This window comes from Camelus dromedarius, chromosome 1 (genome assembly GCF_036321535.1).
Source record: "Camelus dromedarius isolate mCamDro1 chromosome 1, mCamDro1.pat, whole genome shotgun sequence".
Classification (NCBI taxonomy): Eukaryota; Metazoa; Chordata; class Mammalia; order Artiodactyla; family Camelidae; genus Camelus; species Camelus dromedarius.
In genome coordinates this window covers 88,184,144-88,211,546 of record NC_087436.1, presented here as the reverse complement: position 1 = coordinate 88,211,546, position 27,403 = coordinate 88,184,144, and the positions used below count along the sequence as shown (strand labels likewise).

Sequence of the window (27,403 nt, the reverse complement as noted above, 5' to 3'; positions counted from 1 at the left end):
CTTTGTCAGGTCTTTGTTCCGCCCCTGGCTACACTCTAACAGAACCACTTACTGGTGATGAAAAGGAGGGGACTTGGAGGCGGGGGCGGGGCCTACTGGCGCGGGGGCCCAGCGATTGGGTTCACCCTCGGGGGCTGCGCTTTCTTAAGTGCCAGCCCGCGGGCGTCGGCTGACCCCCAGCCGAGGACCGAGCAGCCGCCTCGGACGTCAGCGGCGCGCGGCGGAGGCTCGCAGCCCAGCCGAGTTCAGCGGCTGCGGACGGGCAGACGGACGGCGGGGCCGGCGACCCAAAGCGGAGAGAGGCGCGCGCGGCAGGAGGGAAGAGAAATCCGCCGCGCGGGCAGGGGCCAGACTCGCAGCCTCCGGCCGGCAGCGCCATGGACGGCACCGACAATGCCACCCTGCTCTTTGCCCTGTCCTCTCTGCAGCCGGACAACTACACCCTGTCGCCCAACGCCAGCAGCCTGAGCCCCGGCCCGGACGCCCCCCTCGCGCCGGCCTCCAGCGCCGGCCCCAGCCCCGGGCTCAGTGTCACGCCGGGCCCCGGCGTCAGTTTCAGCCCCGGCCCCACTCCGACCCCGGCGCCGACGGCCGGCAGCTTCGCGAACGGTGGGCCCGGGCCGGGCTCTCCCACGTTCGCTTCGCCCGAGGCCGCCCACGAGCCTCCGTTCTGGGACACGCCGCTGAACCACGGGCTGAACGTGTTCGTGGGCGCCGCCCTGTGCATCACCATGCTGGGCCTGGGCTGCACGGTGGACGTGAACCACTTCGGGGCGCACGTCCGCCGGCCGGTGGGCGCGCTGCTGGCCGCGCTCTGCCAGTTCGGCTTCCTGCCGCTGCTGGCCTTCCTGCTGGCGCTCGTCTTCTCCCTGGACGGGGTGGCCGCCGTGGCCGTGCTCCTGTGCGGCTGCTGTCCGGGCGGGAATCTCTCCAACCTGATGTCCCTGCTGGTTGACGGCGACATGAACCTCAGGTACGCAGCTGGCCGTCCCCTAGACATCTCTTATCCCGGTCCACCGCGTTTACGACCGTGGATTCAAGATCAAGAAGGGAGGGCGAGGCGGTTAGACTGAGGCGCAGAAGAGGGGAGAAGAAACTGGAGAAGACGTGGACGCGCGGGCTTTGCAAGTCCAGGCAGACATGAAGAGGTGGTGTTGCAGGGAGATCTAGCCAGGGACAGAGGCGCGCTGAGGGTCTAGGGGTTTCAACCACAGTTCCCTCACCACCCTCCCTGTGTGCTGGGCTGTCAGGGCAGGTCTAACGGGCAATGGAAGACAAAGGGAGCTGGGAAGCCAAATAGGACTGTTGGCTCCAGTAAAGAAAGGAATCTTATCTATAAGACAATATGACTGAGGTCAATCCAACAAGTAGTATTCGGCAGCTTTACCGTGTCTAACAGGGTGCTTCGGAGGATTAAAAAAGAGAACAAAAGCGTTCCTTGCCCTCAAGATCATCAGACTGTAACCAGCTCAGTAGGCTTTATAAGGCAGAGGGCAGCAGTCCTGAGGTTTTATTTTTTCTCCTGCCGGAAGTTCTTGTTTCAGTTGGGCTTAGACATGCCGCTCTCTTGGTACCTCCCTGGAATGAAGCAGGTTCTCCCCTGACTTCAAGCCGGGGGACTTGCAGTCTCTCCCTTTCTCCTCTACCCAGTATGCAAGCAAGGCTCTTTGGCTCAAAGCTCATTCTGACTTCTGTACATTCCCTTTTCTGCAGCATCATCATGACCATCTCCTCCACGCTCCTGGCCCTGGTCTTGATGCCCCTGTGCTTGTGGATATACAGCCGGGCTTGGATCAACACCCCCCTGGTGCAGCTGCTGCCCATAGGGACAGTGACCCTGACTCTCTGCAGCACCCTCATCCCTATCGGGTTGGGTGTCTTCATTCGCTATAAATACAACCGGGTGGCTGACTACATCGTGAAGGTAAGGTCATTCTTCCCCTTGTGTGCTATGTAGAGAGAGTCCTCGGTCTCTGACCTGTGGCTGAAATGGTAAGAAGTTTGGGGAAAAGGGGTAAGAAAGAAAAGGCCTGTATAGCCCTTGCATGGATAAACTTTAAAAAAAAAAAGTTTATGTCACAAAGATTACTTTCATTCCATCTTTTGGAATTTCAAAAATAATAGCTTTGATTAAGTACACCAGGTTCATTAAAAACAGCGTAAGAGAACTCTCAGGACTCATAGGAGGAAACGTCACGAAGGGAAACAGGTGACAGTGCAATTAAATGGCACGTTTTTCCACTAACAAATCATGTATTACTAAAAATCAAAGCAGATGAAATGAAATCATTTTAAGAGGATTTGTGTAGTGTTTTAGAAATGCATTACTCTATTTTTTAAAAGTGGAACTCTGAGAAATTCTATAGGAGGTTCCTTTAAAATGTTTTTATTAATTTTCTAAAAATAAGTTTACACTAATAAAACCAAAAGTAATTTCAAAATTACACTGTGGATTATAATAGAATACACAAAACTTTAGCTTCAAAGCACAAAATAAAATTAGGTCCTGCATAAATAATGCAGAATATATTGCCATTATTAAATTTGTGTCTTTTTTTTCCTATTGCAATATTTCATATGGTTTCTAAAGCTAGTGAAAGTATGAGGCTTTCTATTATTTTGTGCAATATTTATAATATTGTTTTTAAAAAAAACAGATGCTTTTTGTAGCAGTAGAGATTTTGTAACAGTTGATTGGAGAAAAAAGTTAAATGTTTGTAAATCAGGCTTTCTTTGAGAACTCAAAAATGGTAGTAAATAAGAGGAAACTATGAAGAGGATTCTCGTTTTAGGGAGTTAAATAAAATACACAACTAATTTCTGTAAAAGGTACATGCAAATTCCTTCAGACATTGAAGAGAAAAAGGGTTACTCTAGTGTTTTAATTATTTAGATTTAAGAAGACAAAATCTTTTATGTTTTACTTATATTATTTTCTAAAGTAATCTGATCATACAGAGAGCCTAACTTTTATTAATATGAAAAATGGAGCATTCTTTTCTGTACGTATATCCAGCGTTGAGTAAAAAAATTGTGCTCTATAATAAATATATATGCCTGAATGTAATAAATATATATGTACATGTAAATATACATATTTGTTATATGTTATACATAATATATCTATAGATCATCTTGAGATCATTAAGAACTTACTAAGCTTGTCATTAAGGTAATACTATTAATGTAATGGCATTTACTATAAAACCCTAGGAATTCTAAGAGAAGAGAGAATCAATCTAATAACCTATTTCCATACTAAAAACAGATAAACATATTTAAATAACAGATAATTCAATAAGACTGGCTAACTTTGAGTTTAAGCCAAACCTGTTCCTTAACCAGAACACTAAGATCTGCTTCACATTTCTGTACTTTTGCATACACTTTAAAATGAGCTTTCAGTGTCAGTTCTTACCCATATGATTTAAGGTAGTTCAAAGGAAACATTGGAGACAATATTTTCACAACAAAGAATCCGACTTCTTGTCAAAGCTTTTGATGTCAACACACTTTGAAACTTAAATATAAGAAAAGTTTTAGGGGGAGGATATGGTTCAAGTGATGGAGTACATGCTTAGCATGTATAAGGTCCTGGGTTCAATCCCCAGCACCTCTTCCAAAAATAAATAAATAAGTAAATCTGATTACCTACCCCCCCCAAAAATTTTTTTAAAAAAAGGTTTGGTTTCTGCCAATTGTATATTTGTAGCATGAGTCCCTTAAATAATATTTATTTTAGCATCCTTTAGGGTAGACTTTTTGACCAGCCCAGATAAATTTTGATTAATTTTTTTGAGTATAAAGTGTATGCCAATCCCACAGACTCCAAAGGGGTTTCCCCCTAGATACCTAGGGAACCAGAAACAATTCTTAAACTCTTCTGGGTCTGTAGTCTCCTTCAAAAACACCCATCCAACCCCCTCTCCCATTAAAAAAAAAAAAAAAAAAAAGCTAACTACTAATCTGAAGGAGAACGAGGAGAGGAATTTTTAGGTTTCCACCTTGCTATTTACAAGCCTGTCTTGCATGAGTGAAATGTACTGGTCAGACATCAAGATGACACAGTGCTTTATACAGTCAGTTGTTCTGTAGCTAAAATCCATCTATTATCTATAATAATTCCTAAGCATCATTAGAGACTTACAAGTGGGAGGTTTCTCATGAACAGACGAAAAAGCAGGGAGTTGTGGAATTACAAAGAATTTCTCACATCTTATATTTACATTTTTTTCTTTTCTCTTACCAGATCTAAGAGTTGGTAATTGTTTCTGTATTGTGAACAATTCTCTGAGATATAATAAAGTATTTTGCAGGTTAAAAATATGACACTCAGTTTCATAAATTTAATAACTTTTTATCTCGTGTAAAACCAGAACTCATTAGAGGCACATTCAATTTGACACAACATTGTAAAGTGATTATAACTCAATAAAAATGTTTAAAAAATAAAATACATACATACATAATAAAGAGGCACACTCACAAACTAAACAGCCAGGATTCCAAAATGGAGTTATGGGATTGAGGATGAACGCCTAGGACGGTCTGCCCCTGGAGAAGAGTAGCCTACCTTTCATAACTGTTTTCTAAATTTTTGGAGGCTGTTCTGCAGGAGGAGTAGTCTGTCTGGTCTATGCTGCTCCCAAGGGCCTGTCCAAGACAGTGGCTAGCAGCTGTAGAAGGCAAATTGTCACTAGACATAAGGATAGGCCTTCAAACAATTAGAGCTGTCCGGCATGGCCTGGATGCCTCCTGAAGAGGTGATCTCCCCGTCTTCAGACTCTGTCAAAGGCTTTTAATGGCGAAGATCTCCATTTTGTGTAGGAGGCCAGACTAGATGGCTCTTCTCATCCAAAAGCCCAGGATTCCCTTGCCTGAATTTCTCTTCAACCATCTGATTTTTGATGGCTTGTTTACCCATTTTCTTTTACTAGGTTTCCCTGTGGTCTCTGCTAATGACGCTGGTGGTCCTTTTCATACTGACTGGCACTATGTTAGGACCTGAACTGCTGGCAAGTATTTCTGCAGCTGTTTACGTAGCAGCGATTATAATGCCTTTGGCAGGCTACGCCTCGGGCTACGGCTTAGCCACTCTCTTCCATCTTCCACCCAACTGCAAGAGGACTGTGTGCCTGGAAACAGGCAGCCAGAACGTGCAGCTCTGTACTGCCGTCCTAAAACTGGCCTTTCCACCACAATACATAGGAAGTATGTACATGTTTCCCTTGCTTTATGCCCTTTTCCAGTCTGCAGAAGCCGGGATTTTTGTTTTAATTTATAAAATATATGGAAGTGGAACATTGCACAAGCAAGATCTTCTAGATGAAGATGAAGATACAGATATTTCTTATAAGAAACTAAAAGAAGAGGAAATGGCAGACACTTCCTATGGCACAGTGAAAACAGATAATTTAATTATGATGGAAACCACTCAGACTTCACTCTAAATACGGAGATACACGGGAGCCTCTGCCTTGTTGAAATATTACTTCATATTTATGGTCTGTGGTAGTGTCTATGGTTTACTTAAGGAACAACAATTGGTTCACATTATTATACAATGTAACAGTTTTGATCTGACTACCAGTAAAGTTGCATTGGTATATAAATCCATTTTCATAAGTTGCAAATCAATGTCATAATGTAACTTGCACCTGGGACTGCTGGAGTGATGCCTGAACAAGTTAAATGTGCTTTTTGGTTTTCACCATGTATTAACTCTTAGAAGACAGGGTCTTGGAAATGTAGAATTTTGACGCACTATCTCGTATGAGTAAAAACACGCTATATTTGTAAAGCATAGTTTAGTTTAATGTAATTGTTGTAAAAAAAAAAAGTGCTCTCTCAGCTTATAAATACTTGACACTGTTAAAATTTGACCTGTATTCAGAAAAATCCTAAAACAGGTCAATTAAAACAATGCAATATAGTATTTTATTGTCAAACCTGTATCAAATCAAAAATTACATTAATGTATTTGATTACTTGATCTGATACCTATTTGTAATGAACAGCCAACATTTTTTCTAGTGGACAAAACATTTTCTTTTCAACTGGGGACTGATCTGGTCTTCTGCATTTATGTAAACACACTGTAAATCAGTTTATCTTTTGGAGGGATGATTTGTAGAACGACTATCCACCACAGAGAATTGCCATAGTCGTTAGTCCCTCGTGGAACTCAGCAGCACCTCCTGCTCACCATTTGAGGTGGGGGTTGGGGGAGGGAGGACGTTCTCCAAGGGAAAAAACAATTAGCCTAGATACGGGCGCCCTGGAGGGCTTTCCCTCTGCACTTACTGAAAGGGTTGAATGCGTAGATTTCACAGAGCAGCTCTGAGATAATTAAATAAACTATAATCTGAGATCCTAGGTATCAGACCCAAACCTTCGCGTTTTTGCTCACGCCACAGGCTGGTTGAGCCTCTCCTCAGCTTCCCGGGGGCGCAGATCCCGGGAATAATCGAGGGATGGGGGCCACCTGTCTCAGCTCATCCTGGGGGAATCCTCTTCACCTGGGGGAAGTTCACTTACGGATCAATTCTTGCACCACAAGAAAGCCTTCTTTGCAGATCATCTAAGGGTATTTGTGCCGATTTCCCCACTGAGAAGGTCGAGGAGGGGCTCCCTCGGTGGGGACGCGGGAACACGAGAGGTGGCGGGAAGGGTGCGGGGTCCGCGCAGCCAGGCTAGCGGGGGTGGAGCCCGCGCCCGGCTGCCCCCGGGAGGCCGCCTATTTAGGGCGCAGGGGCGGCGGGCGGGAGCGGCAGGGGTGCGCCGATGGCTGCTCTGGGGGACGAGGTGCTGGACGGTTACGTGTACCCGGCGTGTGCCCTCTACTCGTACCCGTGCCCCTACCCGGCCGCCGCCAAGGGCAAGGGCGCGGTGGGCGGGGGAGGCTGGCGGCACCGGGACCGGGGCTACCCTTCTGTTTCCTCCTCCTCTGACGGTGCGTCTTCGTCGTCTTTCCCGGTCTACGGGCAGCTGGCGGCCGCCGAGTACTTCCACAGCTACCAGCCGGCGCAGCTCATGGCCCTCCTGTCGCAAGTGAGCCCGGGTCTCGCCCCGCGGCCTGGCCGGGCCGGCGTTCAGGACGCGGCGGTGCAGGTGACCCAGCGCCGCGACGTCTCGGTGCAGTGCTCGCTGGGGCGGCGCACGCTGCTGCGCAGGGCCCGCGAGCCCGGCCCCCCGCCTGGCCCCGGCCCCGAGGGCGCTGCGGGAGCGGGCGGCAGCGGCCCACCCTCCCCGCAGCCGGCCCGCCGGGACCCGGAGCAGGGCAGCCCGCTGAGCGGCGCCCCGCGGCCCGTGCGCTTCCCGCGCACCATCGCCGTGTACTCGCCCATGGCCTCCCGCCGCCTCGCCACCCTCCTGGAAGGGGCCGAGGCCGCGGCGGGTGAGCAGAGGCCTGGGGAGCCGGAGGGAGAGCGAGGGCCGCCACCTGCCAGGCCCCGAGGCTCGGAGGAGGGCGAGGGGTCAGCGAGGAAGACGCCCCAAGGGCCGCAGTCCGAGGAGGAGGACGAGGCCCAGGCCGCAGTGTCGGTGAGCCAGGAGCAGTCCCCGCCGGTGCCCAGGGCCCCGGACGCCGCAGACGAGAGATCGCCGTCGCAGAGCCCCCAGCCAGGCAAGGAGCGCCTGCGTTTCCAGGTGAGTTCCGAGTTGGCCGGGGAACTGGCCTGGGGAACCCTGGGGCTGTGCGTTCTCCAGGCTCCCGTCTCCGCTCTCGCCCTGCGGCTGCTCGCGACTGGCGGAGGCGCCGCGCCCCCTTAGGCAGGGACCCGTCTATGTGCGTTTCCGCACCTGCCGGTATCTTTCTCCGACGGAATTAAATCGAGCGTAGCTTGATTGTTGCTGCGATGGTAAGACACCGGCCCCACAGGGGTGGCCAAGGAGACGCCCTTTTGACGTTCTTATTCTGAGTGGAGTGTATTTACTCTATAAAGCCCTGGCCGCGGGCGAGTAGTCTTGTGTGGATCCGGCACGTGGATGATCTAGGATGCGGCTCAGAAGATTAGAAGGTGAATTTACTGGCAAGGAGAGTCGAGTCCCGAGGATTACATTCACATTTTCAAATTCAGTGTGTTAAAAGCTGAAACAGCCTCCTGCTGGGGTCCTGGTCAGGATCCTTCCTTGCTCTTTAAGAAGCACCCCTGTTCAGAAATCTGAGTATGGCTGAAACATTTGCGCTACCTTGCGCTGCTTCCCAAGAGCGGCAGGCTTGGAGAGCCCCTGGCACTTGCCTGAACCCTAAAGGGCTGGAGCACACTGAGGGGGTTGTAACCCAGGGAATTGGAAAGGCATGAGAGGTAGCAAGAGGTCTGGAGGAGTCCTTCTGGGTCTCTTCCAGGGACCCCAGGGCTGTTTAGTGGGGATGGGGGAAGCAAAGGAAGAGTGAGTCAAGAAGTTTATACACAAGCTGTGCCTGCTCCAAACCATGTGCGCTCTTAAGTCTTAACTTTGCTCACCTGTGAAATTGCACTGTCTTCTCCAAAGTTCCTAACAATTCTAAAGGCCTAACCCCTGCCCCCGCACCAAGACTTGATTATAACTTCTTACTGAGAGGGAAGAAAAACTTAAGGATAAGGCGATGCTACTTTTGTTCACATTAAGTATGAATTATGGCTTAGTTTCCTAACACCACTGTTTGCTGGAAACTTTATTAGCAGCGTAGAGAACTTTCTTCAAGGTGCTCACCCAAGGTTATTTTAGGATGCTGAGTTTTATTCTCTTTCTTCTGTTTAACCTCCGCATTCGTGTATGTCCTACAGAGACAAACCCAGGGTTCGGGAGCCCTGGATGTTTGGCTTTCCTCCGCCTGTCTGAGCGAAAACACCCACCTAATAAACCATTGATGTGCTTTATGAACCAAGTTAATCTGGCTCATAGACTCTCGTGGGCCCATGCTCTTCTGCTTGATAAAGCCATTAGCTTCCCTAATTATTACACCGGGGAGGCTGACTTGAACTTGATTCTGCTTTCCTCTGATCTGGAGTGGAGCTGCTAGTTTTAAGTATCAAAGAGGTCTCCCCAGGCTTCTGAAGTGAAGGATAATTCAGACGTCATGTTGGTGAAACTCTGCTATCCTTTTGCTCAGTTCTTAGAGCAGAAATATGGCTACTATCACTGCAAGGACTGCAACATCCGATGGGAAAGTGCCTACGTGTGGTGTGTGCAAGGCACTAACAAGGTAAGAAACACCACACAACTGGTGTCGTCGGGACGGAAAGGTTCCGGGGCTTTGGCTTGAAGTTCTTCGTCTCTTCCGTCACAGGTTTACTACAAGCAGTTCTGCAGAACATGTCAGAAGTCTTATAACCCTTACCGAGTGGAGGATATCGTGTGTCAAGTAAATCAAGTGTTTTTGCATTTTGTGTCTGAACTGGATAGTGGTCAGAAGGTTGGGGGGGGTAGGGAGTTTCTTAAAATGTATTTTCTAAAAGCGCCTAGGTTCCCCGTGACCTGAGGTTTTGACTGCTTTCTGGTAGAAGCTGTAGAAATAATGCTCAACTGGGAAACAGGGCTTCGGTGTTAGCTTCCTCCTGCCCTTGCAGACCTTGGACATGTTAACATCTCTAGGGGCTGTTACCTCACTTGCAATATGGAAAAACATTTGCTTTACCTGCAACTCAGTCTAGTGTAGGAGAAAGCAAACTGAAAACCAGAATACCTTTCTACTAACATTTGATGGTAAAGGTTGACATTTTACCCAAATGCATTTTGTGAAGCACATACTCGAGTTAGAGTATTTAGTAAAATCACAGGTTTTTTAAAGTTTCCATTTCTGCCTGAGAGTTCAGAAAGGGCTTTGTTTTAAAGTAAACTTAAGTTGCCCAACTTGATGGGGTTAACTGGCAACATGTTGCTTGTTTCTGTTAAGTAAGCACTGCACTTGTGATAAAGGGCTTAGAGAATCGAAGGGGGAAGAAGGGATTGAACTGGCTACACAGCTAGTGGAGCCTGACTTGCCAGATGAGACAGCCTAATCGATGCACTTAAGGTGGACGCTGGCCGCATGACCACTGCACGGAGTAGGGTGGAGAGAAACCAAGTATGGCAAACTTAGACTAAGCTAGACCTGGGGTAAGTTCTAAAGTGAGATGCCATGAGCACTCTGCTCTTGGCCCAGCAGTTGCTGCTCTGCCTTGTGCCTCAGCTTTGAGGTCCTTTGCAGCAGGTGGAGGCCCGAGATCAGCCACTGATGTCAGGCCTGCTAGTTCTAGCCTCGCACTTCAGTGTCAAACTCCTCTCTCTCCTGCTTGCTCGTTCTCCACCCTTCGAGTGTAGGAAAAGATTTCCTCTTAAACTGCTTCAAAAGAAACTTCACAGTTCAGAATTGAAGTCTAGGCAGCGTGGGAGCAGGACTGCGTGGTTAAATGCTCTGTTCCTTCTGACCCTGTCGTTGCTGGGGAGAGATGTGGACAGAACAGGATGAGCACAGGACCTTGCTTGGAGTGCATTCAGTTAGTATTTGAATGCACTAGAAAATGAACGTGAAAGTGCCAGGACATTGCCAAGGGTTTATCTTCTGTATGTACTTCTCACTTTGTTTTTGTTTTTTGTTTTCTCCAGAATTGTAAACAGACTAGATGCTCCTGCCCGGTAAAACTGCGCCATGTGGACCCCAAAAGGCCCCATCGTCAAGACCTGTGTGGGAGATGCAAAGGCAAACGCCTATCCTGCGACAGCACTTTCAGTTTCAAATACATAATTTAAATGAATGTGAAAAAACCAAAACCCTGGTCCTGCTGAACGTGTGCTCGTGGAGCAGACAAGTGAGCTTTTTTCCATGCCCCTTCTCCTTCCTGCCTCTCCCGCCTCAAATTACTTCATGAAAGGCTGTATTTGACAAAGCTGTCAAATAAAAGCATTGCAAAGTAATTGATACATTGTGTAATATCCTTAAAATTTAGGAGAGCTTGTGTTAACAGTCTGGGCCTGTTGCTTTAATATTGTCCATTGCAGATGGAAGCGGCCAGGCTCTGAACTAGGTTGGTCACTTGAGAGTTTGAGGGGTTCACAGATGTGAGGTTTACTGCTTAGGGTCTATAGTGCTGATACTTATAAGAAATTGACTAAAAAGCCATTAATTCAAATAAGCATTCTTCTAGGGGAGGAGGCGGTGGAGCCAGGCCTTGCGGGGAGAGGGTAACCCAGAGTCAGAACCCAGAGTGTCTGGGAGCGTTGGTGCTTACAGGTGACCTCAGTTTAGTGGCAACAAACTACTCTGGGAGAAAAGCTGTGAGAGCTGGTGACTTGCTAATCACAATGTCACAGATGTGGAACAGGTGCCAATTGGAACAGGGTGGCTAAGGGCAGCTTGAAGATGTTAACTAACAAATGGCCAGCTGAAGTCCATTTGAAGTTAACTTAAAAAGATTCTCCTAAATGTATTTTAAGTTAGAGACAGCTTTAGTCTTACTTGTTATGGACTTGCAGCTCTGTAGGTGGAAATGGTATCTGGTGCCATCTAACAGGGGGATTCTCATCCAACTGCACCTAATAGCTTCCTACTGGATTACCAGGAAAACACTGCGGCCCTGCACCAGAGTGCTCCTGGTGTGTGGGGCTGGGGGAGTGACACGAAGGATTCTAATGAAATCAAGAGTTGAGGGCTGTTGGTTTCCTGGTTACAGAAACCACATAATTGGAACCAGGTGCTAATTATTCCGCCTTCCAATTTTCTAACCATCCCACTTAAGTTAACCCTTATTCCCTTAGGCCATATGTAGTAAGTCTGATAACATCTTGGATGCTTGTATGTAGACAAATACACAGAATAAAAGAAACTAAAATGAGTTAAAAGTCTTTAGAACCCTTATAGCAAGGGGAAGGGCCTGTGTAACCATATGGACCTAGAAAGATGTCTATAAAAATGCAGATCTTAGGCCCCTATCCCTACTGAATCACTATCTGGATGAGGTGAAGCATTTAATAAGCATCCAGGAGTTGCTTATGGAATTGAGTGTGAAAACCACAATTGAGTCAGCCTTGCACTTACCACAGAGAAACGTGGATTTGGCCTCTGCCAGGATAAAATTCCATGTAGTGGGAATGTAATTCTTGCATAAAAGTTCTGCCATGTGGTATGGAAGAGCTACTTAGTAACTGCTTGGTAGGGAAAAAAAAAAATCTGACTTGGGAGGTCAGGGAAGTCTTGCCTAAAAACTGACATCTCAGCTGAGCTGAAGTTCAAATGAGTTGAATTAGATGAAGAGGGGAAGGAGAAAGAACTTCCCCAGACTAAGCCAACATTTGCAAAGGCCCAGTGGTAGAAAACCCTGGAAGACAGGGATGGGCATGATGGCAGGCACAGCTGGTAAACCCAGGTCGGGAGGACTTTAGGGCCTTGTTCCAGAGGACTGGTCTTCATGTATCACCGGTGAGAATCCACTGAAAGGTTTTAAAGCTTTGGTGAGGCATGGGGACAAACAGATTCACCTTTATAATCTATTGCTTTATTAAAGAAAGTTTTTAATGGAGGTAGTGGGGATTGAACCCAGGACCTGGCGCGTGCTCAGCACATGCGCTACCACTGAGCTATAGCCTCACCCCCAGATTCACCTTTAAGTAATCACTGAGTACAGCAGATGCCTGTAAACCAGTCAGGAGTCTTGCAAAGATCAGATAAGGTGGTGGTGGGGCCAAATGGAAATGAAGGACAATAACTCCAGGTGTGGGTGAAGGTGGTGGGTTTTGCTCTAACACTTAACTACTGACGTGGCTGAGGGAGTGTATGGGGTAGGAAACTGAGCTGACAACATGGCATGCAAGTGGTACATAATATATGCACCCTGAGCATTTGCTGAACAAATGAGGGACAATACAAACATACCTGCAATGAGTCCTAAGACAAATTCAGTGGTTATTAACACAGCTGTTAGAATAGCTACTAATCTCTTAAAACTTAACATTGTTTGCCATTGATTTTCCTAATAGAGCAGGTAACTCTATTTTACAGTTGAGGAAAACAAGGATCAAGGTGTGTTTTAGAGTTAATGACCATTCAGACATTGAACAAAGTGGTACAAAAACTCAAGGATTATGGTGAAGACAGTATTTGCAATAAGGCACTGTCAAACTGTTTATTGGAAATTTATAAAAAGTGATTTTGAGCAAGAGAGGCTAGAAGGAAATACCCTGGAGTACTGATCTCTCTGCCTGTCAAGAGACGTGATTCTAGTTTTCTTCGTGTTTCTTACACTTGCTTAACTGACAGTGGATCGATTACTTTGGAAATTTAAAAATAAGAATGCCATAAAGTACAATTATAATGACATTGATTCTTATTTCCTTTCGTGCAGGTTATGCTGGTGTCTGAGCAGTTCTCATAGACCTAAAGGAGGGAGGCTCACTCCAGCTTTGGTGAGTCTGTTCCAAGCGAACGAACGTGTGACGGTTTCCTAAATTTAAGGTAGACTCGGGGAACGGGGCGGGGGGTACCACATCCTCCATCTTACATCACTAAAAGTAGAAAATGTGTTATAAATTGAGTAAAAATCCTTTGGCTTTCTACTTTAGAAGCAGCATGGAGAAACTGCCAGATCTCTTGCTGTTATTTCACAAACTTACTATTTAAAAATAATAAATTTAGTGGGGAAAAGAGAAAGGTTGTATGAGCAAAAACTGGGCTCTGCTTGAACTGAGGTGATAGATAACTTAAGAATTTGATATATTTTGTTAATAAATGCAGAATCTGGGTCTAGAGGACGAGGAGCAAAATGGTGTACGTTTTAATAAAATCCGCTTGCAAAAGGACAATCCTAATGACTACATCTGCATCTTGCTTTCTGCCACTGTATTCATTTCTATTACATTATTAATAGGCTTAGTTACATATAAATAGGAAAAGGAAATTTCAACTGTTTGGAAGGTTTGTTTTGGGTAATTAGTCAATTGAACTTAATCTGTTCTCTCTTCTTGAAGGAAAATTATTTTCTATGAATAATGAAAGCAATGTTTGAGGAGTTCCTTAATTATGCACACTATAGTCATTCATCCTTTCTTAAAATACAACACAAACCAACAGCTACAATGCTTTTTATTTTAACAAAAAGGATATGAGGAGGGTGAGAAAAATAGGGGATGGTCAGATAGGACGTAAAGTGTGGCGTGTCTCTGGACACCACCCCTCTCTTCCTGCCCCGCACCCAAAAGTTATTAAATAATTTAAAGGACACCATTTACAGTACCAGAACACCATCAAAATAATTGTGTGTGTGTGTGTGTGTGTGTGTGTGTGTGTGTTTTATCAGGGTCAAAAAAATACAGTGATTATGAATGTGCTGTGACCAGTTACAGAGTTTTACAGGTAACAACTCTAGTCAGCAGTCCCACGGCATGCCAGTGCCCTCAGGTAATGCACTTGAGCATAATTCCATTTCTGGCAGGGTCCACACCCCCAAGAAAAGGCAAAGCTAAGCATTTCACGTCTACATTCTAAACTCTGGAATCCCAGAGCCCAGTTTAAAAGAAGAGTCACAGTGGATCAGAGATGCATATAAAAAATACAAGTTGTTCCTTTCAAATCAGAGGAATTGTGGGACTACATTCATTTCTTTTACAAAATGCTATTTTAAAAAAGGACAGAGAATCCAGTTCATGTTATGCTACAGACCTGGACAGTGACTCAGGATATGGCATGTTTTGGTAGTCTGTCTTCAGGCTTCCTTTTGTCTTCCCCCAGAGCCCCAGGTTCCTTTAGGGTGAAACACGTGAGTCCTGAATAAACTTATAAAAATGCATGTGCATCTCTCTTCTTGAATTCTGCAGACTTCAGGGCCTGCAAGCCATATATTCTACCATCAATGACCACAATGTTTTCTTTAGCTTTGTACACCTATTCTTGTATAACAGTGCGTTGCACAAATGTACAAGAAAATACTGGTTTTAATCTATACAGTTTCTATAATAATTATGGAGTAAAATAAGTTAACTTTTCTAATGAGAAGAGCTGGCGGGCAGCATACATCTTTATTTTACATTTTAAAGTCTCTGCAGGCATCTACTTTGGTTAGTTATCAACAATCGTAACATAAGCACTGATCAGAGAACTGAGCAGCATTCCAATAACGTTAACAGATATATTATTTCTTTTCGAAAGACTGGGAAAGCCCAGTTTTAAAATATTATTAAAATGTTCTAACATTTACACACTATGAAGAGTTAGATCTAATAAAATAAAATTTTTTCAAAAATAATCTTGCAGTGCTCTTTTAGGCATGCTCTGAGACGTTATCACCAAACATCCATACCTTGAAAATAAGACTGTCACATATTCACACACCTCAGCTCTCTCTCTCTCTCTCACACACACACACACACACACACACACACACACAAATTCCTTATACAGACCAAAAAACAAAACACCCATGCCCTTATCCCACATGTTGAAAAATCAATGGTTTTTGCAAAGAAGTCTTTCTGTGTCTATCTATCCGACTGGATGTTCTTCATGTAGATGATTTAAGCATCAACTGTGGATTATGCTTGTGACTGCCAGACATCCAAGCGGCTTTGCAGGTCTTCAGCTAAAATGAACCAGCCTCGATTTCAGCCTCATTTCACCTGCTTTCCAATGTCTCAGTATTAGAGGCCATTATTGCAAACATTCTTAGAATTCTTTTCTTTTTCCAGAAAGTAATGTATTTATACGCATCACTTTTAGCCCTTTTCTTTTCACGTAGGTAAAATAATTAAAAAATTCTTTCTTCATACAGTTATTGTGGGAGGTATTGGCAGCTGTTAAACAATTAGTTTTTTTTTTCCCCCTTCAGATCTCTGTTTTTGACATTAGTTACACTGTGGTTGTGGATGCTGCCAGAAAAAGTCATCAGTGAATTGCAAGGGTCCATAAAAGGTGCTTGTTAGTATTCTTAATCTTCTTCAGTTTAGTCTCTCTCCTAAATGCCTGAAGTTTCTCAGAATCCAGTGCTCACCAAATTTCCAATTGGTTTGGCCTGTGCTAGGAGCTGGTATGATTGCACCATGCGTAGAGACTCTCTTATTTCCAGATTAAGTTCCATCAATTTGTAGTTGGCTTCTGACATGTCCAGGTCAGAGCCGATGACTGCAAAGCTTCCCGTCTGGCCCAGCGTCTGGTGATGGAAATAGATGTGTAACAGCGTCTGGACAGGGTCATCTTCACAACTGCCGAAGATGTCATTGGGCCACAGAGATCTGAAAATACACAGTATTTTTAAGTCCTGAGACTCAAAGCAATTATTGGTTAAGATGAACTACTTTGAAGTTAATACCTATAAAAATAACAACAAAATTTCCTTATGAATCACTGAGGATCCGTTTTAATATTTGAGCAGATATTACTGAAAGTATCACAGAGAATGAACAAAATCTAAAACTGGCATCAAACTGTATGAAATAAAGTCAGGTTTTCCTTTCACGAAGATATAATATTGAAACATCAAATTGAAAACCAAACCCAAATCATTGTAAACTCCCAGCTGGGGATACAAGCATCTCCTCTAAATCCCTTCACATTTTACCTGAAAGCTTTGACTTGTGCTACAGCTGATATAAATTCCTTGTTTTTCAAAGTTTCAATTAAAGAATGAATGGCAGTTTCTATAGTAGTTTGCGCAGCTTTGGAAATGTCAATTTCTTCGTTTTCTGAGGCAGACTCAGCTTCTTTGAGGATACTTTCCAGTTGGGCAAGTTCCTCTGACATGTTGAAGACCTAAAACAAATAGATATGCCTTAAAAGGATGAATGTGGACACTCTAACAAAAAGAGCATTTAATTGGCCATGAAGACACATCTGATGGTGGTATTTTCTCTTAAAGATTATCTTCAATTGTTAAGCTCAGTTGTTACAGGCAGTTAATATTTCAAGTTCTCTATTCAGTTGGGATAAAGAATTTTAGCCACCCAATAGTAGTCTTTAAATACTGTTGATAAAACAGGTTGTCTTAAATGTGATAAATGTTACATTGTAATATGTAAAACAACAGTTTGCAACCAATGTTTATATTGGTTTTAACATGTGATATATATTTCACCTTGGATAGTAAAAATACATTTTTTTTTTTGTAACAGTAGGCTTGGAAATGTGGGAGCATGATGAAAAAAATTTTTGACAGTAATGAGGGTCTTTATATTTGAAAAGGTTATTTACCCAGGGTATTTGTATAAACCAGTCGTGTTTGTATTTTTTTTTTAAATAAATTTAACCATTTTAGAAAGTGAAATGATTTCCTCAGTGATAATTTTGCTACCAGCAATTGACAAGGGGGAGGGAGACTAAAGTCCCTATCTTCAAGTCTATTCATTGCATGATTTCTACATTCACAGTGTTCTTACTTATTCTTGTGTGCATTACTAGAGCCAGAGAAATACTATGTGGACAAGAGGTCATGGGGTTTCATGATACAATTTTGTCTTTATTGAATTGATATGTGCTTGATTTTTGATTACAGATGATCCACTGCTGCTACTTAACCCTTAAGGTCTTGAGCCTTTTACTGCTGAATATCTGCTGTCAGATTTACTAATAGGTCCTGAAATAGCACATCATTTAAAAAACTGATAATGCTTAGCTGGAAGAAAATAAAAAAGATTCACCCATAAGCCACTTTTAACTTAAGTGCTCCTATAAGGAATATATATGTATATATTATAAGTTTTTAGAATCAGTTACAGATACCTACTACAACTGGATATTTACCTCTGCTTCATTTTTTATTGTGTTTACTTGGTTGATAAGTTTACAGTAGGCTTGGAACAGAAGCAGCAACTGAAAATGCAATTTGTATAACCTTCGGCAGAGCTCCAGTTCCTGGAAATAAATAACACTGTGTTAAATGTAAGTACTATTTTCCATATTTGACTAGATAGCATATTTCTAATAAGAATTTATAAGTAAATGATTATGTTAAAATGGCCCTGGCATTTATTTTTCTGCAGTAAGCAAGTTAATATGGTGTGAAGTTGATGAAAGATACATGAAAGATGCTCTGAAGACTGGGATTAAAATAAAAATGTAAAGATTAGTTACATAATTCATTCTTAGTGTGAAGCACATTTTCAATTAGATAAATAGAATTTTTCATCAGGCAAGAAAGAGAATGCTTTAAAAAGGATTCACTAGAACTTAAAACTTTAAATTCATGATGAAAGGAATTTGCATATTCTCTTGCCACTTTGAGATGTACATCTCATTGCATTTATCAACAAATACTTGATAAAGCAAAAAATAAAACTCTGGATAACCTCTCACCTAAAAAGTAAGAATCATTTTTCTTAAAAATGAATTCATTTTTCTAAAAAGAAAAGCCACTTTGTAATCTCATTGAAATAAGACAATGAAATTAACAAATACAATTGAATTTTTTTAAATTAAGTTTAAAATATATGTTAGAGATGTGCAAAAAGGCAACTGCTGGTTGTACATATTAATTATAAAACCTCATTTTCTTTGTAGGACTAAAACATTTCATGGATTAGGGCTACACAGAACTGAAGCACACACTACTTTTAAAGCAGTCCATGACAAAACATTGCTAGGTCACAAACGGCAAATGAAAACCAGTTTGTCTGACATGGATAAATAGTCTATAAATTAAGACAGGTCACTTACTGCTAGAATTTCCATTTGCTAAGCAAGAAGGTGATCAGGTCACAAAAAATACAAAGGAAGAAAAAGACCAAGAATTAGTGTAAGAAGTCATTTTAACTAGGGTCACAGATGTCCCAGGCAAACTGAAGAACATTTAATTACACCGCAAAGAAAAATTTATGATGCTATTTCCAGAATAAAACTTTTTAGACATTTACTGTAACAATCCAGGGTGTTTTTTAAAACTCTTTGCCAAATAATAGCTAAATTACATTTAGGCTACAGTTTATTTCTTGAGCAAAAGCTCCAAAGAATAAAATCAAACTAAAGGGATGTTGAAAAGTTGGCCATTGAAAGTGGTCTTCTACCTAGGTTTTTATAGCCTTTCCAAAAAAAAAAAAAAAAAAAAAAAAGCCAAATGTAACAAAATTTCCATTAGTAAAGTGGAAAACTCTAATAAGAAAATAAGAAATGAATCACTTACTTCTCAGAAAAGAATTGGCTTATAATTTTATATAATAAATACTTGCCCATGAGAAGATTATCTCTGGTGTGACTCATTCTAGGTTTCCCACCCTTTACTAATTAAGTCCTAAGTTGCCATAATTAGTGCTGAATCAGAAGGTAAAATATTGAGAGCAGATGTGTGTTTTAAATTGCATTCCAAATGTAATTTAGTAAACCTCAGAAATTCAGGTTTGAATCAAGCGAGATAATGTAAAATACATGGTTTATGTACCATTTAAAAATTATTACATTAAAATTTCTACAGCAACTTAGACGTAGTCTCATTAATGGAGAAGAATGACTTCTGATTAAAACTGCAATCACAGTAATGTAAATATAGTCTAAAAGTCCTTTTTGAAGCCTGCTTTCTAAATAGTTTTTTTCTGTAAAACTATTTATAAAACATTTATTCCTATCAATTTAGAAGGGATTTGCTAAGCAAAGGTGAACTTTAGCTCTGCACTGCTTACCATAAATTATGTAGATGGTCATTCTGTGGACGTTAGTTGAGCACAACCCAGTGTCAACCATATTAGCATATCTAAATTCCCGAGGTTTTGTATGAACACTAACAACTATTTGACTTTTAAATACTTTCTTCCCATTTCTATTAATATAAAAACTGACTCTACATGTATATATCCATAGCTTCTACTTTGGGATGTAATGGAAAAGAAATTACTGTTAAAATTTATGGTCACAATTGTAGGAAATAAAACAAACATAATTTCATAGCTCTGAGTTACCAGAAATCATGCTAAATATGCTAACAGTGTACATTTAAAAATACTGCTTTTTAAGTGTACTTTAATTTGTATATAGTCTTTTCATTTTTTTTTTTCATTTTTAAAAATATTTTTGCGGGGGCAGGGGAGTTATAGCATGTGCTTGCACAAAGTCCTGGGTTCCGTCCCCAGTGCCTCCATTAAGGGGAAAAAAAATTTATTGCTTACTAATGCAAATGACTACACTGGTATACAGGGAAAGATAGTACATAATGTGTAAAAAGTGACCCCCGCTCTCAAGGAGCTAAATATGAAAGGAGAGCTAAGATATAAATGGAAGTCTTAAATGTACAGAGTGTTTAGTTTTCACTTAGTAGAAACCCTCAAGCTGTGTTAATTGACCCAGACTTCTAGACATGGAACTCATTTTCTTCAAGGTAGAAGGGATAGAAGAAATCACTTAGTCTAACCACCTAATTTACGTATGAGAAGAGCAGTTTATGTCACTGGCTTAAGCCATAGTGGCAAAGACAAAATTAGAACCAAAGGATCTAATTCTAGTCTGGGGTTAATTCCTTATTTTGCCTTGTTTCTTTCTTTACACAGATGATTTGATAATTTCTTTGTAACAGAGCAGGATTTGGAGTTAGCCTTCCTAGTTCTGACTTTTCCCCCCTCGGTTTGAATCTTAATTCTATTTACCTACTGATTTTAGATAAATTAGCTTCTCTGAGCCGCAGTTTAAATTTGCACTTACATTCTCTCCTCATTTATTTTAAAATATTTATTGGTTGTTTATTATTTATCCTCATCTGCATAATAGGGTAATTATAGCATCTAGTAGACAGAGTTGTAAGGACAGAGATAAAGTGAAATGCTCAGCACGATGCCTGTCAAATGTTAACATTTATTGTTATTATTTTCTAAACATTTCAGTTGTTTAAAATTTCAAACTTATTATAATAGCACAATAACTCTTACAGTGACTAAAAATCTAACAATCTGATGTTGAAAAAGATTAGAATTCTGATGTCAAATGCAGAGGTGGTTAACTGAGTAATACCTCTTCCCCACGTGAAGTTGCACTTCTATTAGAATAATGTGTACGTCTTAATTTATCCTCACTTAATGTATGTGTCATATACATGCACTTTTCTCTAAGAAAATATATTACTGTTATTTTCACTGAATTTCATAGTAGCAAAAAACAATTTATCCAATCAGATTTTCACCTTTGGAAAGGCTAATATGAATGTATGTAACATTTCTCAGGGTTGCCTTCCTGTCCAGACAATTTATCTGTAGAATACTAATACAGAATGAAAAATTTTTTAAAGAGGCAGATGCAACTAAAAGCCAACTTGGACTCTCCAGATAGCCATCGAGCTTATCTATTGAATGTTATTAAGCTTCAGTCATAAGCTGGCTGTTCACTTTTATTAAAGTGAATTTTTCATTACTAAACCAATATTTCATGAAACCTAACTTTTACAAAGGTTGTTCTGATAACAAAAATGAAGTGTTACAAATAGTCTTTATTTCTAGAAGTATCAAATAAGGTCATTTGAGCACACACATTATTTTACCTGATACAGAAATACAGCAAAACAAAGACTAAGAAACTTACTTGTGCATCTGTGTTTATCCTATACACGTCTTCTTTGGCACCGAATGTCCTCTTACAGTTGTCTAACCACTAAAGAAACAAGTTAACAGTAAATTTTAATACAGCAATTGTACAATGCACAGTGAAACTGGTACTATTAACAGCCTGCACATATAAAACAACAAACTTATTAAAAGTGAACTTGAATTTCTAGGACTGGCTGTAGACATAGACTTTCATCCCCATTTGAGCCGAATCATTTATACACAAAAAACAAAACAGGGAGACTGTCAGTGTGACTACATGCACACAGTGGTGACAGTTTACTAACAGAAACACAGTCAGCTGTCATCTCTTCCAGGGACCTGAGTTCAGTAAAGAACATTCTACTTTACATTCTACTTCAGTAAAGAATATTCTTCATTTTGTAGATTTTATTGGAAATCTTCACAGCCTATACCTGACCTTTGTCTAATGTAAGATGGGGAAATGAGATTGCGCTTCCTCTGTCGATTTAATAAAGGCAACTTAGAGAATCAGCCAGGTCTGTTTGCTTATCAGAAGTGTAATTCTCAGAAGACTAGTGTCAGTTTTAATTAATGAAACAAACTAAAATCCATTTTAAATCTTATTTTGTTACTTTTTTTCTTTTTGGGCAGTAATGAATGACAAACATGTTATCTCCAAAGAATATTGGACACAGAAGCCAAATATGGTTTTTCCTTATCCAGGGGCTAGTCCTAAAGACAGATATTTATTTAAAGGACCTTTTTCTTGGTCAAATAAAAAGAAAATAATAGCATTGTGGTTTAAAGGGGAAAAAACACTGGAGTCACAGAATTTCCAAGCTGAAGTAAAAGCTAGGGGTCTTCAAATTAAGCTCCTAGATTTTGATAGTTTGATATTATTAATACTATCAGTTATTGTGACTTCCTTAGTTCTTTTTTTGTGTGATAGATGAAACGTAATACAATTAACATATGTCTAAATATATAATAAATCATTAGGACATTTTTTCATTCAGACTTTGAGAAAAACTACCAGCTACATTGCTTACTCTTTGAAAATATTTCAATACTAGATATTTGAAATTCTCAATTGTAGCTTAACGTTCTGCATGCAAAGAATGACAAGTAGACGTCTCAGTTATTTCAAAACAATCTCTTTGACCTTATGTCCCTTTCATCCCGGTCCCTCAGCCTGCAAGGGCACTTAGGCTCTTTGCTTGACAGCATCTCGGAAGAAAAACATGTTAAGCTTTCCTAGTGAGATACAGCTGCCTGCAGCAATTGTCAAAAGCTATCCAGCAGATTTCTTTGTATCAGCAAAATTCAGCTGACATCTATCATGGAATTTGTACACTGAGCTTTAGTTACACAAAATCTTAAAATGTTTATACACATTGGCCCAGTCTGTCCAAGTATACTGATAAATTTGAAAAAAAATTTAATTGATTTATTTAGTGGCTTATTCTTACTAAATATAATTTTTTGTACTGTATGCCTAGTGATATGGCATTTGGGGGTTACTAGTCAACACAATTATTTCTGATTTTTATTCGGTTAAAAGACAAGCCCCCAACCCTACTGTCTTGTGGCTGCACATTGGCCTGGAAAGTACAGGTCCACACCTTCCCAGCCAGTGTAGACAAGATACAGTAGACAGTCTGTGTATTGAACAGGCTCCAGTTCACATGTAATCAGTCTTACTGTCATGATGGGTTTTTTTTTCTTTTTTTTTTTTTTTTAACTCAAGGCTCAAATAAAGGTTAAACTCTAACTGGAGAAGTTCAACTTCTGGGTGTGATGGAGTAGCTGGTTTGAGGCCAGTCCTCCAAGGACAGCTATGGAAGCAGAATACCATCCGCCAGGATTTAGGCAGTTAGAAGTACGGAAGGGCGCCCACGTGGATCCCTGCATTTACTCTAGGAGGTGTGCTTTCATGTCCACAGGCAAACCAGCTGAACAGAAGCTAGTGGCCGGCAGTTTCACTGCGTGGGGAAAACGGGCGATCACAGACAGTGAGACACTGAGGGCCAAGATCCTGGAGCAGCGGGGACTGCAGAGAAGGGAGCTACCTGTCTGCAGTCTTCCCTCGGGGCACTTGTTCCTGTTTTTATCATGTGTACGGGGAGAGGCTAAGAAACCAGGTAGCAGCATCTGGGAAGCTGAAGAGGTAAGCAGAGATTTCTGGTCTTATGGTGCTGGGGAGACAAAAATTGTTCAAGTCCTGCCAAGAGAGTGGGGTCCTGATAAAAGCCCCAGGCTTTCACTTGTGATCCTTGGAAGACTCAGGAATAATAAAAGAATGTGTAACTAAAAAACTATTAAGAGGGGAAAAACTGAATAGTGAAAAATACTTGGCTGATAGAAAAGAAGTTAAGAAAGGAGGGGAAAAGTAACAGATTAGATGGGACAAGAAATAGATGGTAGCTCAGGAAGGATCAAGTTCATTTTTCTCTCCCATGTGAATATTTAATTGATTCAGCACAATTTACTGAAAAGAATACTCTTTTCCCATTGCATTGCAATAGCTTGCCTTTGCTGTAAATTATGATTATATATGTGTGGGTCTGTTATGTTCCACTGGTCTGTTTGTCTGTTCTTATGCCAGCACTACACTCTTTTGAGATTTTTAGCAGGTTTACTGGCTGTAGGTTCAGACCTTGTTGTTGCTCTTCTTGGACAAGATTTGGAAGACTTTCTGTCAACGGCAGACAGTAAATATTGTAGGTGTTGCAACTATTTAATTCTGTGTTGCAGTACAAAAATAGCCATAGCCAATAATGTAAACAAACGGGATGGCAAAGTTTCAAAAATTTTTTATTTACAGAAACAGGCAGGGGGCCAGATATGACCTGAGGGCTATAGTTTCCTGATCTGTATTCAAGATTGTAATCAGACTGTCAATTTCCACTTGTGTACCACCTGAAATTCTGAATGAGATTGCAGTAAATCTTCAGATCATTTTGGGGGAAAATGACTCTTTACATTGTTGAGTCTTCTGACTTACGAACACGGTATGGCCCTCCATTTATTTAGGTGGCCTTTAATTTCTCTTAGTAAGATTTGAAATTTTCTGTGTGGAGGTTTAGCACATCTTTGGCTAGACTTATTTGTAGGTAACTGACGTTCTCCTCTTGTAAGTGGTATCTATTGCTGTATAACCAGCCACCCTAAAAGGTAATGGCTTCCTAAAACAAGACAAATCTATGTGTTGGCTGGTAGATTCTTCTGGACTTGCCTAGGCTCTCTCATGAGTCTGCAGTCATCTGATGGCTTAACTGGGGAAGTTCCCAGGCTGAAAGCTGGCCTTATGTGTTTCCCGGTGGGCTAGTGGTCAGCTGGATGCCTCCATTCTCCTCCATATGGCCTCTCATCCTCCAGCAGACTAGTTTTCCAGAGTGTGTCCCAGTTTACACTCTGACAGGCATGATGGCAAAAGTAGAAGCTGCAAAGGGCCTCTTAAGTGCTAGTCTCAGAAGTTGCACAGTATCACTTCTGAATTTGACTGGTCAGAACAAGTCATAAGGCCATCCTAGACTTAAGAGGTGGGAAAACAGACTCCATCTCTTGCTGGGAGGAACAGCGAAGTCATATTGCATAGAGATGTGGACACAGAGGAGCGTGATTCATGAGGGTTATTAACGGAGCAGTCCACCACAGCTTCTAGGATAGGCAAAGATTTCTGAAGACACAAAAGGTACTAACCATGATAGAAAAGACTGATAACTTGGACCTAATTAAATTAAAAACTTCCATTCATCAAAAAATGCTGTTAACATAGTGAAAGTGCTAGCTGCAGAGAAGGGAAAAATTTGTAATACATATACCCAACAAAAGGCTTATGTTTAGAATGAAGAACTACAAATCAGTAAGAAAACCACAAATACCTCATTTACAAAAACGGGTAAAGTACTTAAGCTACAGTTCACAAAATAGCTAAACAAAGATATCTCTATGAAAAGGTGCTCAGTCACGAGAGGAATGTAAAATAGCATCACTGAAAAACCACCTCACACCCACCAGAAGGACCAAAATGTTAAAAGCTGGCCATATCAAGCGGTGGCAATGGTACTAAGCAATGGTAACTCCTGTGCACACTTCTGATGGGACTGTAAACTGATACAACCTCTTTTAGGAAACTGCTTGGCAGAATCTACCAAAGTTGAACATATGTATACGCTCTGACCCAGGAATTCCCCTCCTGGATGGATGCTCAAGAGGTCTGTGAACAGACATACATAAAACACATGTATAAGAAGGTGCACAGCAATAGTATTTGTAAGATGACCAGCTGAAAACTCTTTCCTCTTCTCCAATCTGTCCTTCCTCTTTCAGTCCAGATACAAGATTTCCTCTTATAAGGGGAGAAAGCCTTAACAAGTGTTTTCTCATATAATATTCTGTCTCAAAGATAATCTCCCAATCTAAAATGACCATCTTTTAAGGACTAAGGTCGTATCTCTAGTCCATGAAGTTTTCCTATTAGCCAAAAGTGACCTCTCCCTGGAAATCATAGCGTTTGGTCTGTGTCCATTCTCTGTTAGGTCTGTATGATTTCGAGAAGTGCCTTTCATCGCAAATAATTTTAATTATTGCTGTAATTGAAGTGACTCTAATTTTGTTACTAATTCCTCATGCACAGTATTTGTGCTTTATATTCCCATCTAGAATATTTAGAGAATAAGAACCAGGTTTTTTTACACTTCATTTTTCATAGGCCTTCACATGTGATAGATATTTAATACTTATTAGTAAAAGACCACTTCCTAGTCTAGGGGAAAAATGCCTGTACTGTATGCAGTTTGTGTGAAAAGGAGAAGTATTTTTTTTTTCTTTAAGTTTTTCTGCCCCTGTCAATTGAAAACATAGTGGATTTACTCTCAGGGAACAGAACTACTGTGCTTTGCAGTGCCAGACTGGAGTTAAACATTTCTTTGCAGGTAACATCTGTAATCGACTACATGCTTGTTTCTCCCTTTGGAGACGTCTTAGCACTTGCACACGTACACGTACACATCACAGGAAAACGATCACAGCTTCGTCATAGGTCGCAGATTTTCTGGACCAGGACATCATTAAGTACTTCTCAGAGAAATACTGCTTTTATATCTCTGCTTGCAATGTTGACAATGTTGACATAGTCTCCACACAGATGCTTTTTATAGAGCTAGTTTTCCGTTGGGCTCCTAGGCTCTTAGAGGGCCAATTTCTAAAAGCTAAAGATAGGAATTTACTGGACAGAGAGCTCCGAGGTCCCACCACTCTCAGTGTAACTCTGAGGCAAGTGCTAACAGGTCCGGTTCTCCATCTCAGCTCTTCTGCCGAGTTAACACTTCTAGTGCCACAAGCAAATTCCTTGTTTTACATGGTAAGAAGGGACTGACCTGCTCAGCTGCTTCTCTTTTGGCGTTGTATGTATCCAGGTGTTCTTGCAACTCCAAAACACTGAACTTGAGTGTTTCCAGCAAGTCACATGACATCAGCTGTCAAATTAGAAACAAAGGGATCCAGGTCATCATTTCTGATCACAATCATGAGACTGAAAACTTTGGGGTCATGGGTTAGTTGGTTTCCAGCCCAGCTTAAGCCAGCATCCCCTACTGCACGCTGCCCCCAACTCAGGGCTGACCTTTCACTGAAACAGAAGAATGCAGTGCGATTTCAGGGATGTCTGCCAGTCTAAGCATGCCTTCAAATGATTTCAAAAACTGGATCAGCCAAAAATGACAGGTCAGACCAGTATATACCTTAAAAGTAACACCCTGGAGGCTTTTTAAACCTTAATTTTTAAAATATCTTAATATATAATCTACAAATATGCTTGGAAACAAGTGAGGAAGACTAAGGAGTTCTGGGTTCTTTGTGGGGGGAGGTCTAGCCCTCTCCTACCCGCCTTTATTCAGGAGTCAGGGAAAAGTACATGTCTCTGGAGCACAACTCTTAGCTTCCCCAGCTAGGACTCTGTGGCAGGAGAGGGTAGCGAGAG

General features: G+C 41.7%; 3 protein-coding genes across 6 annotated transcripts in view; 2 read left to right on the top strand and 1 right to left on the bottom strand.

The window, feature by feature from the left end:
* The first annotated feature begins 305 nt into the window (after positions 1–305).
* Positions 306–5,935, top strand: SLC10A4 (solute carrier family 10 member 4). Its single transcript, XM_010992855.3, has 3 exons — positions 306–973; positions 1,714–1,924; positions 4,938–5,935. Exons 1-3 carry the CDS (start codon positions 378–380, stop codon positions 5,448–5,450), a joined length of 1,320 nt encoding a protein of 439 aa, XP_010991157.2. The 5' UTR covers positions 306–377; the 3' UTR covers positions 5,451–5,935.
* Positions 5,936–6,783: 848 nt separating this feature from the next.
* On the top strand, positions 6,784–10,874 carry ZAR1 (zygote arrest 1). The gene is made up of 4 exons (XM_031463361.2): positions 6,784–7,647; positions 9,095–9,187; positions 9,272–9,346; positions 10,570–10,874. Exons 1-4 carry the CDS (start codon positions 6,784–6,786, stop codon positions 10,711–10,713), a joined length of 1,176 nt encoding a protein of 391 aa, XP_031319221.2. The 3' UTR covers positions 10,714–10,874.
* Positions 10,875–14,021: 3,147 nt separating this feature from the next.
* FRYL (FRY like transcription coactivator) overlaps positions 14,022–27,403 on the bottom strand; it is a 140,879-nt gene continuing 127,497 nt past the window's right edge. For 2 of the 4 annotated variants that reach the window (XM_064486813.1, XM_064486817.1), the window contains 6 exons: positions 26,802–26,900; positions 21,434–21,502; positions 18,596–18,613; positions 17,684–17,794; positions 16,506–16,696; positions 14,022–16,179 (listed from right to left, as the gene is read on the bottom strand). In XM_064486813.1, the coding sequence (XP_064342883.1) occupies positions 15,921–16,179; positions 16,506–16,696; positions 17,684–17,794; positions 18,596–18,613; positions 21,434–21,502; positions 26,802–26,900 (747 nt within the window). In that variant the 3' untranslated portion in view covers positions 14,022–15,920. The remainder of the gene's footprint in view (positions 16,180–16,505; positions 16,697–17,683; positions 17,795–18,595; positions 18,614–21,433; positions 21,503–26,801; positions 26,901–27,403) is intronic. The other 2 variants (XM_064486821.1, XM_064486819.1) reach the window with 1 other exon arrangement.

Coding starts and splice junctions, on each gene's coding strand:
- SLC10A4 (XM_010992855.3), top strand. CDS start 378: ATGGACGGCACCGACAATGCCACCCTGCTCTTTGCCCTGTCCTCTCTG. Junction 974..1,713: donor GACGGCGACATGAACCTCAG/GTACGCAGCTGG, acceptor CCTTTTCTGCAG/CATCATCATGACCATCTCCT. Junction 1,925..4,937: donor TGGCTGACTACATCGTGAAG/GTAAGGTCATTC, acceptor TTCTTTTACTAG/GTTTCCCTGTGGTCTCTGCT.
- ZAR1 (XM_031463361.2), top strand. CDS start 6,784: ATGGCTGCTCTGGGGGACGAGGTGCTGGACGGTTACGTGTACCCGGCG. Junction 9,188..9,271: donor GTGTGCAAGGCACTAACAAG/GTAAGAAACACC, acceptor CTTCCGTCACAG/GTTTACTACAAGCAGTTCTG. Junction 9,347..10,569: donor TGGAGGATATCGTGTGTCAA/GTAAATCAAGTG, acceptor TGTTTTCTCCAG/AATTGTAAACAGACTAGATG.